General features: G+C 36.9%; 1 protein-coding gene across 4 annotated transcripts in view; it reads left to right on the plus strand.

Annotated features, from left to right (window-relative positions):
• Positions 1 to 17,634, plus strand: part of SF3B1 (splicing factor 3b subunit 1) — a 61,881-nt gene that overhangs the window by 30,571 nt on the left and 13,676 nt on the right. For 2 of the 4 annotated variants that reach the window (XR_014296971.1, XM_082657975.1), the window contains exons 2-8: positions 6,742 to 6,908; positions 8,237 to 8,341; positions 8,712 to 8,826; positions 10,660 to 10,739; positions 11,713 to 11,883; positions 15,809 to 16,046; positions 17,174 to 17,386. Coding sequence is in view for 3 of the 4 variants with exons in the window: in XM_082657975.1 (XP_082514101.1) it covers positions 6,742 to 6,908; positions 8,237 to 8,341; positions 8,712 to 8,826; positions 10,660 to 10,739; positions 11,713 to 11,883; positions 15,809 to 16,046; positions 17,174 to 17,386 (1,089 nt within the window). In the remaining variant the exon portion in view is untranslated. Of the gene's footprint in view, positions 1 to 6,741; positions 6,909 to 8,236; positions 8,342 to 8,711; positions 10,740 to 11,712; positions 11,884 to 15,808; positions 16,047 to 17,173; positions 17,387 to 17,634 lie in introns of those variants that run through there. The other 2 variants (XM_082657976.1, XM_082657977.1) reach the window with 2 other exon arrangements.

Below are 17,634 nucleotides of genomic sequence, written 5' to 3' on the forward strand. Positions count from 1 at the left end.
AGAAAGAAAATGACAAAGAAAAAGAATTGGAACTTTTAAGATTAAAGTTATTACGTAAAAGAACTAAAAAAAACTCTGTTTATGTGTAGCAGAGGACTCCATTTCAGAGAAGAGAGAGCTTTTATTTTCTGTTGCATGGGGTCAGAGGGTGTGGTTTCAAAGGGTTAGAAGAAAGGAGAACCAAGAATGAGGAAAAAGGGAGAAACTTAAAACTATGCTTTTAAAAAATTTTAACTTTTTATTGAAAATTGAAAACATATACAAAAATAGAATAGTAAAATAAACCCCCACGTTGTGCCCATCATCTAATCATCTTGCTTGAACAGTTGTAAAGGCAAGGCCACTTTTGTTTAATCTCTTCACTTGTCTTTTCCACCTTTCCCATTATTTTGAAGCAAATCCAAGATGTATCATTTTATCCATACATTTTTCAGTGTGTATCTCTAAAATGTAACAACTTTAAAAAATACCATTGTTGGGAGTTCCCTGGTGGTCTAGTGGTTAAAATTCTGTGCTTTCACTGCCGTGGCCCGGGTTCAGTCCCTGGTCGGGGAACTGAGATCCCACAAGCTGTGTGGCGTGGCCAAATAAGAAAAAAAAATACCATTATTGCACCTAAAATTAATATAATAAAATATCCATCAGTGTTGGGAATCAAGTTCCAAATAAAGTTCATACATTGTGATTAATCTTAAAATCTTTGTTCCTCCATCTCTTTTTCTTGCCATTAATTTGTTGCAGTATCTTTGTCCTGTAGAGTTTCCCACAGTCTCGAGGGAAAAGAGAAGATGGCAATAAAAACACTCACAACTTTCTCTTAGACTCTCCCACCACTACTGCTGCAGTCAAGGTGTCAGTAGGCCCACAAGCAAGGGAAGCTCCAAGAATATTATTGGGTTTTGAAGTGAGCACAGTTCTGAAATCATACTTCAGGTTTAGGTTGGACTAGCCATGGCAAGGAGCTCTAACAAAGGACTTGCAAACTCAGGTGCCCGTCCCATTATAATTTTAATGGCAATGAATATAATCTCAAAATTTTTTAATAAACTTAACTACTACCTGAAATAGTTTTTTGTGTGTGTGTCATTTTTTTTTTTTTTTGGACTCCCAGTGATAGACATGCCTTAAAATACGAATACCAACTTAAGAAAAACCCCGTTTTGACCCCGGTCAAAACCCCTTGACCGTTTACCCTCAAGGATCCTCCTTTAGTGAGGCTCTTTCAGGCTCTTTGGTAAATAAAAGTCTAATACTTAACTAGTACTTTGATTTCTTGTCTAAGGCTTTTTTTTTTTTAACCACTTCCAACTCTGGGTATTTGAAGGACTATGCATAATTTTAATTTTAGGATTCCAAATCTGCTGTCAAGATAAGGAATCCCTGCTTTCTTTTTAAGTGTTCAGCATTAGTAACCAAGAGTCCTACTATAGAAGCCTCCTTCCCCCTCAGTAGACTTTACTGAAGATGGGGGTAGGGTTGGGTGGAGAACAGAAGTGAGGCTTTCATTCAGATAATCAGATAACTTAGAAATCCATATTAGATGTTTCTACCTTCTGTTACCCTTTCTTTAACACCATAAAACTGTTGAATTTTATAATTTTACTTACCCCAGCTTTTCTTCATTTTACTTGTTCTCTTAATTCCTCTTCTCCATTTTATTTCTCAAAATTCTTCTGTTGTACAGAATAATTCAGTTCTCCTCTGTCCTTAAACTTGCTTAAGTAAACCAAGAGTTTGTGATAAAATGAAACAAATACTTGTTATAAGACCCGGCCATCCTGCTCATAGGTATTTACCCAAGTGGTATTAAAACCTGTGTTCACACAAAAACCTGTACACTGATGTTTACAGCAGCCTCTACAAACTCAAACAACTTGAATGCCCCATAGAGAATGGGTAAACACGCTGTAGTACAATGGAATGCTACTTGGTAATAAAAAAGCGCAAACTTGATGTGCACAGCATGAAGGCTGGAATATTTATGGGTTTGGGTGGATTAGAGTGCCAGCTCTTGGCAATCATATGTGTGGCCACTAGGCGGTCCTAGTCTATGGTGTCTAGCAGACAGTGTTCATTTTTTTTATTTTCACATCTGAATGTCTTGAATTACAGAGATGCTAAATTGGAAAGGGATTAGGTGGGGACAGATTAGCATAAACATTTCCTTCTTTGTTTGCCTCCTCAAGTCTTTTATTAAAAAATTTTTTTTTTCCTTTGTGTTGGATCTTCTTGCTTTGTGCGGGCTTTCTCTAGTTGCAGCTAGTGGGGGCTGCTCTTCGTTGTGGTGGCTTCTCTTTGTTGTGGAGCACGGGCTCTAGGCACTCGAGCTTCAGTAGTTGTGGCACTTGGGCTCAGTAGTTGTGGCTTGCAGGCTTTAGAGCGCAGGCTCAGTAGTTGTGGCGCACGGGCTTAGTTGCTCCGTGGCATGTGGGATCTTCCCGGACCAGGGCTCGAACCCGTGTCCCTTGCACTGGCAGGGGGATTCTTAACCACTGTGCCACCAGGGAAGTCCAAGTTTTTTATTTAATATCTTAGACCTCTGGTTATTCTTTTGAATATATTCCACCTCATTTTTTTTTCATACTTGGTATCAAGTCTTATGCGTTCATCGTTTGCTATCAGAAATTATCTATTTGATTATTTTTAGTTCGTATTTTAAGAAAGTACAGGAATACCTGCATATCAGTAGCTGTAATTTAGTGTTAGCTTTGAAAGTAAGGAGTTAAAGACAACTTTTTTCTCTTTCCCAGTTTTTTATAAACCCTTGCTGGGAGAAAAGTTAGAAAATTTACTTTTCTTTTTTTTTTTTTTTTTTTTTTTTTTGCGGCACGCGGGCCTCTCACTGCTGGGGCCCCTCCCGCCGCGGAGTACAGGCTCCGGACGCACAGGCTCAGCGGCCATGGCTCATGGGTCCAGCCGCTCCGCGGCATGTGAGACCCTCCCGGACCGGGGCACGAACCCATGTCCCCTGCATCGGCAGGCGGACTCTCAACCACTGCGCCGCCAAGGAAGCCCAGAAAAATTACTTTTAATGACTTCTACAGATTGAAAGTTACATTTTTATTATGAAATATAATACAGGGAAGTGTAGGAAAAAGTGTTATGAACATAGTGTAACGCATTGCCCAGCTTTACCAATTCTTAATATTTTGCTGTATTCCACAAATTTTATTTATTTTGGAAACAAAACAAAGTTACCTTATTTATGAACATATTGATACATTTGTTTGTTCATAAATATTTGATTGTATTATGTTTGGTATTTTGGCACAAGTTTTATTAAGAAATAATTACAGCGTTTTCTAGTTTTTAATTCTGTCACTTGTATAATTGCTGAGTTTTGTGGAATCTATTGTAATTTTGTGGATAACACGATTTTTGTAAATGTGCTGCAGTTTACAATGCAAAACAAAATCCACTAGCTTTTTGGACTTTAATCCATACAGACAAAGATACAGAAATAGTAACTGGTTGAACTATATACATAACCTGTTGAAATTTAGTAATGAACCTCGCCCTAAGAATTTAACCATGAACAGCTGCCTAGCCCCATTTGATTCAATAAGTATCCAGTCACAGTTCATACAGGCTTTATACAAATGCTAATTCAATATTTGTGTACCTTTGTAAGAAAACTGGTCCTAATCAGTAAGGACATAAAATCAGTAGGTAAAATTCAGTAGATGAAAGTAGTTCTGAATAAATATATTATCCAAAAAAGGATAATAGCTATTGAAAACTTATAATGGAAAAGTTCTTTAGAAGGAAAATAAAACTGATGTGTTGATGGGGCAGCACACTGCACAATGATAGGTGTGGTGTGATGCAATTTTTGTGAAACAGTTCCCCTTCCTGGTTTTTTAGTTGTATGTGACCTAGAAGAAAGTATAAAATTGGTGATTCTGGTGAGAGTGGGCTGAGGCTGGAAATGGAGGGATGACGGGCTAGGTATGAGTTTCCTGGGGCGTTTATTAATAATGTGGAAGCCTGGGCTCATACATTGGAGGTTCTGATTTAGTGTGTCTGAGGCTTAGGAGTCTGTCCTTGTAACAGGTGCCCCAGGTGATTTCGATGTAAGTGGTCAGTGGACCACGCTGATGCTGTAGAGGGGAGATGGCATACTATTTGGCTGGCCTGATTGACCCGTTTATGTTTCTTGCCTGGATCCTGATGGCGGTAGCATTTGTGGTTCTTTAAAAGAACCTATTTACTTAAAAGTGATACATGTACCTAGTGGTTGGGAAAAAAAAGCTTCAAATATTGCTGAAATGGAAATGCTCAAAAAAGGAAAAAAAGAAGGGTAGATCTCCACTCACCCTTTAGCCAATCTGCTAATCCCTGAGAGGTTTCCTTGTATTATACCAGGGGAAAAAGTGTTCTAGGTGGTGAGGGAAGGGAGCAAATATGGGTTAGAACTTACATATACATATATATATATATGTATATGTATAAATACTTAAAACAGAAGCAACAGTAGAGAGAATAGTAAAATGAATCAGCCAGCTCAAGTGAGGATATTTCTGTTTGTGATTAATCGTGGTGGAGGCCCCTGGCTGCCTGTGCTGCTGTAACAGTTTTGGGGAGAAATGCAGGAAAAATGCGTGGTGCTGGCGGTGCTGTGACACAGTATAAAAATTTTGAGATGTGTTTACAAACTGGGACTGCTAATTTCAGTGTTAACCCTATTGCATTATATTGAATTTCTGAGACTTGCTCCCACAAGCTGTGCCTCAGACTAGATAATGTTATTACATTTTCTACTTTAAACCACACCCCATCTTGAGGAACTAGAGAAGGTTTTCTCCCTTAGCTGGGGGAGGGGGTTGGCCATTTGTGCCACTTGAATTTTTTCCTTTTGGTCCTTGCAAACTAGTAAATGAGCTTTTAAAAGCTTTTTAAATGACTTAATTCAGTTGAAGGTAATGAGCTAGCACAAGCTAGCACAAATTGAAACATCTATTTGTTAGGCCACAGATCACTGGCAGTAGAAACTCTTTCTCTTTACACATGTATATGTTATTCATATTATTAAAATGAAACGTTAGTTTGTAATTTAAAGTTATCTGTTGTCTGGAAAGACTTAAAAAAAGGTTGGAAGACTAGTCAGTATTCAAAGGAGACTGAAGAGACATGACAACTAAATGCAATGTGTGGTTCTTGATAGGACCATGGATCAAAGAAGGGACCATCTATGAAGGATGTTAGTAGGACCATTGGGGAGATATGAAACTGGATTGTATTTTAGATGATGTCATATCTAGGTTTAATTTCTTGAGCATGTTAATACTGTTGTGCTTATGTAGGAGAATGTTCTAGATCTGGAAATACATGCTGAAATATCAGGGGTTTTAAATGGTTTAGAAAAGTTGCATGTACACACACGTATTTGTTTTATGTCTTATATACATAAACAGTTGATGAATGTAAGTGAAGAGTGTGGGTGTTCATTGTACTGCTTTAATTTTTTTCAGTCTTGAAAAATTAAAAAAGCAGTTGAAAAGAGTTGATACTTCATTCACCACATTTGCATCTTTTTTTTTTTGGCTGCTTTGGGTCTTCATTGCTGTGCATGGGCTTTCTCTAGTTGGGTCGAGCGGGGCTTATTCTTTGTTGCAGTGCGCAGGCTTCTCGTTGGGGTGGCTTCTCATTGCAGCACATGGGCTCTAGGCGTGTGGGCTTCAGTAGTTGCAGCACATGGGCTCAGTAGTTGTGGCTCCCGGGCTCCAGAGCTCAGGCTCAGCAGTCGTGGCTCATGGGCTTAGTTGCTCCACGGCATGTGGGATCTTCCCAGACCAGGGGTCGAACCCGTGTCGCCTGCATTGCAGGCAGATTCTTAACCACTGCGCCACCAGGGAAGTCAACCATGTGCATCTTCTGAATGTCAGACCTATGGCTAGACATGGTGTTTGGGGAGTGAGACATGGCAAGAGTTAATTCATTCATTGAATGCTTAAGTGTTTCATGTTCATTATGTCCTTCAGTCCTTAAAAGAAAACTTTATGTTGTAGGAAACTGAGATACATAGGTTAAATAACGTATTAATTAGCAGAGAAAGAGCTTTTGAAGACATACATTTTAAGTCTAAAGCTCAGACTCTTAATCATAAATCTAATGTGATGGTGGTTGCAGCCAAACTGTGTAGGGCTCTGTATTACGTGTTTAAGAATTTAGATTTTATCCTTTATTGTTTTGCTGTTGAAAATGTTTAGGACATCACCTAGGAGCTTGTTAGGAATGCAGAAACTTGGGTCTGATATGATATAGGCCTGCTGCATTCTAACAAAATCAGAACGTGTAGATGATTTGTTGCCCATTTAGGTTTGCGAAACACTCTCCACAGTACTGTTTTTACCTTTCTGGTAGTGTTGAGTTTAAATAATCTTGAGTGTTGTACTTGGTCCCTTAATCAACATTAACAGTATTATTTTTTCAAGCAGGAAAAGCTTAGAATTCAGCAGTAGTATAATGAACTTTGGTAACCCATTCTTAAGGTGAGAGTAACTTGTAGTTGGTGAAGTAGTAAGCACCTCCTCTGTGTGCATAAGTATTGTCTGTTGGGTGGAGGTGTATTAAATTTATTAAAAATCAATACTTTGTATAGTTACTCTAACCCCTTATGGAATGATTATTTTGAAGTTTCTGTATTTAGAAGAGTTTTTGATAATACTCAGTAGAAAAATGCATTGTGTTGAGTGCTCTTTGGAAAATGAGATTAAGAAGATTTTATTAATTTTGTTATAGATATTGAAGCACAGATTCGAGAAATTCAAGGAAAGAAGGCAGCTCTTGATGAAGCTCAAGGAGTGGGCCTTGATTCTACAGGTTATTATGACCAGGAAATTTATGGTGGAAGTGACAGCAGGTTTGCTGGATACGTGACATCTATTGCTGCAACTGAACTTGAAGATGTAAGTTACAAAGTATATAAACAGTCCAAGCATTATTTTGAAGGAGAGCAAGAAATATAAAGGAATCTTCTGTTTTGAGTCATCTGGTTTAATCTGGGGAGACATCTTGGAGATTGGGAGATCTTCCTTTGGGAGGATAAAACTGTTGAAAGCGTCCTTCTCTTCTAAGAAACTTCTGGAAGTGCTCAGTTCTGAATCTTTATAACTAGTTTGTTTATCCAGCAAAGCACCTGGAAATCATTAACCATTGTAAAGTAAATCCTTATTGTTACCTACTGAGCTCTATCTAGAGTAGCCCAGTGAGAAGTGACTTCATTTTAAACAGCCGTCTGTGCTTGTGACTTTTGATTTCTGACTTGTTTCCAAAAAACTTGGTGCTGTTTTTTCCCCCCTTGGCATCTTAACATGAGTGGACTCTTTCTTGTTACTCATATTAATGGGCTTTTCATGCCTAATTTAGTTACTCTGAAGGGGGACTGCCTCTCATTTTGAAATACATCTCTTAAAGTGTTTTCATATAGTCCACGTAGCTTATACTTTGTCACACCATTTTCAAACATCCAAATTTGGTGAAATAGCTGATCATTTTCGTGTGGTTCAGTAATCTATGTACATAGATTATGAAACTTGTTATTTTTATGAAATTCAAGCCATATTTAATTTTATGGTTAGAACTTTTTTTTTAAGAAAAATTTTAAAGTTCCAAAGGCAAAATTTCTAGAAGCTGATCACTCTTATATTTGCATTATCGTACCTTAATGGTAAGAGGCAGTGATGGCTCTGTGTTCCAGACGCTGAGCGGGAAGTTGTCATTTCATTTTTGAATAAAATTAATGAGCTGTTAAGATCTTGAGATCTATCCATTGTTGCACTTCTTACCTTAGTAAAATAATAATATAACATTGTTCTGTTTAAACGTACTATTAGGGAAATAAATACATTTACAATTAATTACATTTTACTTGTTTCTGTGGTTAAATCATGTTTTTTAAAAAAGTTAAAAAGACAAGGAAACTGGAGAGTTCTAAATAAGCTGTTTGTATTTTCCAAATTTGAAAACAAATTTCATCATGCGCTCTGTGAGAAGATGAAATGCTCAGGTTTTTCTAGTCCATACCTACTTTATTTACAGAAAGGATTCCTTGTTTAGTATTTTTAAAAGAATATAGAGAACTAAATTTCTTTATTAACTTTTTGAGTTGAAAAAAAAACCTAAGTGTTAACAAGTTTCATCACATTGTCTTTTGATTTCATATTGAATCTTTGTTCTTTCTAGTTTTTAAGTTCTGACGTTTTTGTTTGTGGCTTTCTGGGGGCATTCGTTGCAGGATGACGATGACTACTCATCATCTACAAGTTTGCTTGGTCAGAAGAAGCCAGGATATCATGCCCCTGTGGCATTGCTTAATGATATACCACAGTCAACAGAACAGGTGATTTTTTTTTTTTTTAAAGTCAAAACCAAAGTTTATTCAGCTAAAGAAAACTGAACGTCTTAATTCCAATGGAAAGTCACATATTTTAGGAATCAAGTTATTACAGTGTCTGAGGAGAGTTGATTTGGGAGAATTAGAAATAGTAGTTTATTTCAAAAAGGTGATCATTTCATGAAGGATTGAACTATGGAAATTGTCTCATTTCCATATGCCTTCTTTTTTCACATTAGCATTTATCTGAAAAATGATACATAATATTAGGTATTTATTAAACATTTTTACATGTTTTATAATGTTCTGATTTTTGTGTGTGACATTCTCTGGTTATTTAATAAGTGAGTGTTAAGTGAGACATACCTCTTTTCAGTATGATCCATTTGCTGAGCACCGACCTCCGAAGATTGCAGATCGGGAAGATGAATACAAAAAGCACAGGCGGACCATGATAATTTCCCCGGAGCGTCTTGATCCTTTTGCAGATGGTAATTCTTTCCCACTTTTCTATAAGTATTCAGAAATTTATTTGTGTTAAGTTGTCTTTAGCCCTTTGATTTTTTTTGGCATGCTTATGAATTTGCTTTTCTTTTTAAAAATCCCCCTTATAGATTTGTATAGATTTGGTTGAAGTCACAGATGCCATATTCTTCATCTTTATAATGCCAGTTTTCTTTCCAGGTAGAAGGACAAGAAACTAATGAGCCAATGCCATAGAAACGCAAAGGGTTAAAGGTTTTTCTTTTACTTTTGTTTTGGGTACGCTTTCTTTACTTTGAACAAATGTGTTTTTCTGCTCAAAATACTTTCAAATTATTGAAAGTTTTCATTCCAAGTCTTAGATTTTTAGGATTGTTACTTTTGAGAAACTGTTTCCACATTAGAGCTCCCCTCATATTGCTCTAAATATAGTTTAGTAAATGCACCTACTTTGCTCTAAGCATACTTAAAGTTAAAAGTATGTATACAAAGACTTTGATATTTTTAATAGTTGGAGTCTGTTTTGCTAATTTTAGTGTGCAGGTCAGCACAAGGGGCATAGTGAGCCTGATGGAAGCTTTCCTCAGGTGAGTGAGTTTCAAGATCAAAGTTAGGTGCCTGTTTCTTAAAATTAGATTCTGCTGCAGGTTTACAAATTAGACTTTCAGCCTGCATGAATTAGTAGGGATATTCTTTTTTTTACTTGCATAATTGTAATTGATTTAAACATGTATGTCAGAATTCACAGGCCCATACTAACTGTCCTTAATTTCTTTCCTACAGCAGTACTGCTATATGCCAGTCCTGTCTGCATTCTTAAGGGTGCAGTTCAACACATCCTCTCTAGATTATGGTGAAAAAGTATTCCAAAGGAAGTCTTATCAGAGATAGTGTCAGAAAGAATGACACTACCAATTGGGCATGATCTTCAGTATAGGAAATGTCTTAGACCTTTATTAGTTTTTCCTAAATTGTGATGCTATACTACTTGTATAGCTAATTATCACATTTCTAAAACGTAGTGTGCCTCTGTGAATCTTGTTATATATTGTTTGGGCTTCTTTAAGATATTTTGAAGTTTGAAAAGCAAATACTGAAACTTTAACCAAGAGACTAACACATCTCTTTGTACACCACTTTTTTTCTGTATGCATCATAATAACTGGTAGAAGTAATATATTTCAAGTAATATGTTTCCAGTTGTTATTTATACTTTCTGAGAAAATAAAAATATGTTTCTGGGTCAACAAAAAGTAAAAATCATGAAGCCCTTTTTAGTAACATGACATCAGAATAAGATTAGAGGTATATTTTTAAAAATCAGATTTTCTAAACTATAACTGTTTTAGAACATTGTATGAAGAACTTATCTAGTCATAGTTACTTGTAGTCAGGATTTTAACAGCTTGCAACAGGTAATGTTTTGAATATAAATATCTTTCCAAAGTGTTACTAATGGTAAAGAGATAATTTTCTAGGCTTCTATTCTGCTGCTTGAAGTCAGAACTGCTGATGGAGACAAAGGCACGAAAGTGTACGTATTCCGGATTAGCAACCCAGGAACCCATCACTTCTGAAGACTCTAAACTGTGCTGTCATTTTGTTTTTATATGCATTAAAATATTTGTTTTAAACTGCTGTAGATATGTTTGTGTTCAAACAGGTTAAATTGATCAGCAAACTCAATAAAAAGTAAGATGTGTAATTATTAAAGTTTTCCATCAAAAAATAAATTAAATGATTATGGAATAATGTAATATTAGAGCAGGGAAGATAAATCAGTTGAACCTAATTATCTTTTATTTATTGTACTCTTGTCCTGTTGCTGTTCTTTTCTGCAGGAGGGAAGACCCCTGATCCTAAAATGAATGCTAGGACTTACATGGATGTAATGCGAGAACAACATTTAACTAAAGAAGAGGTCTGTGAACCTGCTTTTTATTTTAATGGTGTTGAAAGAATGTAAAGAAAGTTGAGATTAAGAGACTTTCATGTTTCCTTTTTATTTGCTGCACAAGTAATATTTTAACATTATTAATAAAAATTAAGTTGAGAAAGAACCTTATTCAAAATTCTAACACCTCCCAAATTAAGCTTTTCATATTTCTATACTATCCTTTTCTAGGGCCTGGCCCCTTGGCCACATGTATATGCATATATATCTTACAGTGGATATATCTGGGGGTGAATTGATGGTGTGTGCCTGAAGTCAGTGTGTAAGGGAAAAGTCAAAGAGTAAAATCATTTTTTGAAAAGCCTCTAATTCTTCCATAAAATTTAGTTTGAATATGGGTGGAGAATTCTAACGAATTCCTGCTGGCCTGCAGAGATTGCGGTGTTTTGTTCTAATAGTTAATTTTCATAACTTTATTATAAATATATAATAGATTTGTTTGTTGGATGAATTAAATGCGGTAATGGAACCCTACTTTAAAATCATAGGCTAAATAAATGTGTATTTTTTGTGACTATATTATATATAATATTTCATAGTTATAACAAAATTTTGAAAATTTCACTTTTATTGCTTTTCTAACTTATTACATAGTCTTAATTACTATTTATATGAGTTTTATGTAAAACTGTTTTTCATTGGAAGCATTTTGGTTCACTACCATTGACTGAAGATTTTACTTCATTAAGTGTATATAAAGCAGTGCGCTCTACGTAATAAATTCTGTATTTGCTCATTTTATATACTGTGCGGAAAGACAGTATATAAAACTTGAAAATACAGGAAAGAGAGGGAAAATAAGGAATGGGTCCACCAGTAGCATAGAAAGGAGAATGAGTGAAAAATAAAATGGCATTATATAGAAATGACTCTGCTAATGATATAAGAATATATTGAAAATGTTTTAAAGATGCTCACTGTTTATTCAAATATTTTTCAGAGAGAAATTAGGCAACAGCTAGCAGAAAAAGCTAAAGCTGGAGAACTAAAAGTCGTCAATGGAGCAGCAGCATCCCAGCCTCCCTCAAAACGAAAACGGCGTTGGGATCAAACAGCTGATCAGACTCCTGGTGCCACTCCAAAAAAGCTATCAAGTTGGGATCAAGCAGAGGTAATTTCTTTTTTTTATTTTTTATTATTAGTATTTTAAATTTATTTTTCTCATGGAATATATTAGTCTGCTTTTGTTGACACAACAAGATAACCACAGACTGGGTAGCTTAAACAGAAGACATTTTCTCACAGTTCTGGATCAAGGTGCCAACCGGGTTAGTGTCTGGTGAGAGCTCTCTCTCCGGCTTGCACACATCTGCCTTCTTGCTGTGTCCTCAAGAGGCCTTTGCACATGTGGAAAGAGCGAGGGAGCTCTGGTGTCTCTTTTCCTATAAGGACACCAGTCCTATCAGATTCATGTCCAACCTTGTGACCTCATTTAGCCTCATTACCTCACTAAAGGTCCAACCTCCAAGTATAGTTACAGTGAGGATAAGGGCTTCGACATGACTTTTGGTGGAGACATAGTTTAGTTCATAACATGGGGTAAAGGAATGTTCCTTTTGGAATATTAATTATAGATATGTAAGTATGTCACGTTATGTGGAGGTTGAGTATAACAGTGGTCTTCCTCATTTTTTAGATGGATTATTTAAGTCTCTGACTACAGGTGTCAGATACATAATGCTACTGCGTTTCCTTCATCAGTTGATTTTCCTAGAAACTTTTTTTTTGGTGGTAAAATGTATATAAAATTTACCATTTTTAACCATTTTTAAGTGTACAATTTGGTGGTATTGATGACACAGTGTGTGTCAAGTACCACCATGATTTATTTTCAAAACTTTTTCATCACTTCAAGGAAACTCTGTGATCATTAAGCAGTAACTCTGTCCTCCTCCCCTTCAGATGACTTTTTTATGCTTTTCTCTGTGAAACCTGTAGTACCTCCTTAGCTGCTGCTTTTTTTGGGGGGGGGGGTGGTGGTTCGCGGGCCTCTCACAGTTGTGGCCTCTCCTGTTGTGGAGCACAGGCTCCGGACGTGCAGGCTCAGCGGCCATGGCTCACGGGCACAGCCGCTCCGCGGCATGTGGGATCCTCCTGGACCAGGGCACAAACCCGTGTCCTCTGCATCGGCAGGCGGACTCTCAACCACTACGCCACCAGGGAAGCCCAGCTGCTTCTTTTTTAGTTTATGACTTTGCTCTCTCTTTCCCTCTCACCCCAAATAAGAACAATTAAAAAGAAAAAAGTATACATATTCCCACTGTGAAATCTACTGGTATGCCTGTATATGTTCTCGTCTTTGCTTTTCCTTCTCTTATAATGTGAACTATTGGTACAGGTTGACCATCTAAAGCTAACCCATCTGCTTATGTGCCATTTCCCATCTCTTATTACTCAAGGACTCTCATGTAACATCAGTTTTTTTCTCTGTACTCTTGGTTATTATCATGAGCAAACACATTTTACTGATCTTCATCTTTAAAAACAAAAAACAAAATACCACAAGAAATCTTCTCTTGACCATAACTTCCCCTTCCAGCTACCATCCCATTTCTTGCTCTTTTTACCACAAAATGCTTTGAATGAGTTGTGTATCTATACTTGTGCTCTGGTGCTTTTGCCTGCACTGCTCCACCAAATCCTCTTTTGTCAAGATGACTTAACCTCCTCATTGCTAAATCCAAAGATAAGTCTCAACCCTCATATTACGCAGCATATCAGTAGCATTCGACATTCTTTGATACCCTCTTAAACCAAAAAAAAAAAAATTATTTATTTATTTACTTATTTATTTATTGGCCGCGCCTCATGGCATGTGGGATCTTAGTTCCCCAACCAGGGATTGAACCCACGCCCCCTGCTTTGGAAGCACAGTCTTAACCACTGGACCACCAGGGAAGTCCCTTGGTACCCTTTTCTTTCCTAGCCTCTGAGCTTCAGTCTTTCTTGATTCTTGTAATACTCACCTCAGTGACTGCTGCTTTTTAGTCTTGTTTGCTGGATCTTCCTCAGCTTCCTAAAATTTGGGGTACTCTAATGCTAAGTCCTCAGGTCTCTTTTGCATCTAAACTAACTCCCTAGGTTCTCATTCCTATCTTTACATACTATATTTATAAGACAGCTCCCAAATTTACAAATCCATCCATACTTCTCTGTTCTTCAGACCTGACACATTTATTTTGATATGTATTTGATAGGCTTTTCAGAATCAGTATTTATAATAAAATTGATTATCTGTACTCACTCCCTCCAGCCTGCTCCCATGTCTATTGGCTCAAACCAAACCCTTAGAAATCATTTCAGGGTCATCCTATACTCCTCTTATTCTCTTCCCTGGCATCCTATCCACAAATGCATTTTGTTGGCCTGACCTTTAAATATATTCAGGATCTACCCACTTTTCATGACCCCACCACCCTAGTCTAAGTCACTGTTGACTCTAGCATAGGCTACTGCAGATTTATTTACAAATAAGGAAAAATGTGTCAGGCCATGGCATTGTTTTCCCAAACCCAGAATTGAGATACACTAAACCTAGCACATAATTTCCAAACAGTTTAGTTTTAGATCTTGAGGAGTCTCCATTTGCTTGCTGATATATGAGAGGATTTGGTTCTGTATAATATGTTATTACTAACTTAAATTCTGTGGTTGATATTCACTGCAAATTTTAAAAACTGACATTCAGTGCAAATTTTAAAAACAGAGAAAGAGAAACTTGTCCTTTTGGTATCTGTTTAACTGAAAAGGAGACCCAAGAGTTGATGTCTATCTCATAAAAGCTGTAGAGAGTCAGACCATGTTTTCTTTCACACTTCTCATTTAACACAACTCCATCTTAATTATGATTGTGGGAATTACAGCGGATACTAGGAAACATCTTTTCCTACCTGATTGAGCAGGAAGAGCAGTTGCTGAAAATGAGACTTTTGAACAATTTATGTTCTTTACTCATCTAATTGAGAATTTCTCAACCCTGAGTAATATATAGAATCTTTTTTTTTTTTTTCTTTTGCGGTACGCGGGCCTCTCACTGTTGTGGCCTCTCCCGTCGCGGAGCACAGGCTCTGGACGCGCAGGCTCAGCGGCCATGGCTCATGGGCCCAGCCGCTCTGCGGCACGTGGGATCTTCCCGGACCGGGGCGTGAACCCGTGTCCCCTGCATCGGCAGGCAGACTCTCAACCACTGCGCCACCAAGGAAGCCCTATACAGGATCTTTTGAAAGGAAGAAATACTGAGTCTTATTTGCAAACATAAAGCTAAATAGAACTCTTGGGTTGGATAGAACATCCAACTTTAAAAGAAATATGTAAAAGTATACTACAAAACTTACAGAATTATTTAAATACAGATTTTGTTTTGCTTCACTAATTCACCTGTTTTTGATATGATATTGTCTGCACTCTGCAGGTTCTTTTGCTTTCGTACTGTCTGATGTCCTACATTGCTCACTACTTGTCTCTATTCAACTACCATGGAACCTTCAATCATTTAAGTCAACTTCTAATCTTGCCAGCATCAGAGCAATAGTATTATAGATGTGATTCTAAATATAACCTCTTCTCAGGGATTTGAAATAATGTCACAGTATCTAGTTATAATTACCCAGGTGATCCAAAACATGCTTAAATTAATTAAACACACACAAAATTGAACAAAAACAAAAATATTCTTAGTGGGAACTCATGAGTCTCTGTCTCTAAGACCCAGTTTTGACATGTGCTGATATAATTAAAGGTGAAATTCTTGAGATCTTGACAGAGAAACCTTAATGTTTTCCCAAAGTTACGGAGCCATTAGTGGCGTAACCAAAATACATTGTTTTTTAAATTAGGGCTTTTTTCATTGCTCCAAATTAAATCTTTAAGTTATTTTTTGTCATAAACATATTTGCTAGAAAGTAGGTATCTTTTAAGCAGAAGGATAATCTATTCTCTTAATCATGAACTAAAACATTTACTTTTTTTTGTTTGCTTAGCAGATTTTCTAATTTTTATGTGGGTGTATGAAATAAATTTTTTTTTGCTCTGTTAAGACCCCTGGACATACCCCTTCCTTAAGATGGGATGAGACACCAGGTCGTGCAAAAGGAAGTGAGACTCCTGGAGCAACCCCAGGCTCAAAAATATGGGATCCTACACCTAGTCACACACCTGCAGGCGCTGCTACCCCTGGACGGGGCGATACACCAGGCCACGCGACACCAGGCCATGGAGGTGCAACTTCCAGTGCTCGTAAAAACAGATGGGATGAGACCCCCAAAACAGAAAGAGGTACTTCTAGTGGAGTTTGGGTGTGTGCTTGGGTAAAATGTTGATTTGATGAGTGGTATGTTTATGGCCAAAATCTGTTCTCTTTGGTCCTAGGAAGACAGATAAATAAACAGATGCTTTTGGGACAGGTAAAGAACTGAGCAGATGATATACCTAATTCTTTTCCCTTCTTGAAGAGGTTTAAGATTTATTTTAGGAAGAACATTAGAAGAAAGTAAAGTTTGTATGCCATAACCTCTTTTTTATTGTAGTATAATATATATAACATAAAATTTATCATTTTAACCATTATAAGTGTACAATTCAGTGGCATTAAGTATATTCACAGTGTTGTGCAACCATTACCTTTATTCATTTCTAGAACTTTGTCATCATCCCAAACAAAAACTGTACCCATTAAGCAATAACTCTCCATTCTTACTTCTCCCAGCCTTTGGTTACCTCTCATTTACTTTCTGTCTGTGTAAATTTGCCTAAATACCTTGTTTTTTGTGTAAACTCTCTAAAGCTGTATTTCATTAACTGTTTATGAGATTAGCGTTGGGAAGTTAAGATTTAACATTACATCTGCTATATTAAAATTTTATAAAGAATTTTTAATGATTGGGCAGAGTGCTTAACATGAAATGTAGGGAATTCCCTGGTGGTCCAGTGGTTAGGACTCGGTGCTTTCACTGAAGGGGCCCGGGTTCCATCCCTGGTCGGGGAACTAAAACTAAGATCCCACAGGCCGCATGGCGCAGCCCAAAAAAACCCGGAAAAAACAATGGATGAGAGAGGTAGTATAGAATTGTACATGCAGAGTAATCTCACTCCATGGAGAAATGAAAAGTGGCCCAAGATACATAAAGTGGCTGTCTATGGGTTGTATGTTGTGGGTAGTTGAAAAAATCCTTTGCTCTGTTTTCCTGTTCCTCGATGGTTATCATTTATTGTTTTTGTAATCCGTGGAAAAGATACAGTCAAGGAGAATAAATATGAAATGAAACATTAAAACTTAAATGTGTCTCCATTTTAGGAATATCCTGTTTCTGAAATTGATCAGTTTAAGTATATTAGTTGTCTGAAAATAGTCATTTTTTGACAGTGGTTAAAATTTTAGGCTTATTCACTCCTTTTCTTTAAAGATACTCCTGGACATGGAAGTGGATGGGCTGAGACTCCTCGAACAGATCGAGGTGGAGATTCCATTGGTGAAACACCAACTCCTGGAGCCAGTAAAAGAAAGTCACGTTGGGATGAAACACCAGCTAGTCAGATGGGTGGAAGCACTCCTGTTCTGACCCCTGGAAAGACACCAATTGGCACGCCAGCCATGAACATGGCTACCCCTACTCCAGGTAGAAACTTTATCATTGGAAATAATTTTTTCCCCTTGTTAGTATTTTGAATTTTTTCTTTGTGGTTTTTCTGTGTGCCATTAATGCCTATTTTTAGCAAGAATAACAGGATGTAAAAAGAAGTCTTGGTTTGAGTTTATAATATAAACAATTAAATGTTAGAATGGATTTTAACTATCTTATATCCCAAGGATCTGTGTAATGATAAAAGTCTTGCACTACATAGATTGTTACAGAAATTTGCTTTT

Source organism: Grampus griseus (assembly GCF_964374135.1).
Source record: "Grampus griseus genome assembly, chromosome: 7".
NCBI classification, from domain to species: Eukaryota; Metazoa; Chordata; class Mammalia; order Artiodactyla; family Delphinidae; genus Grampus; species Grampus griseus.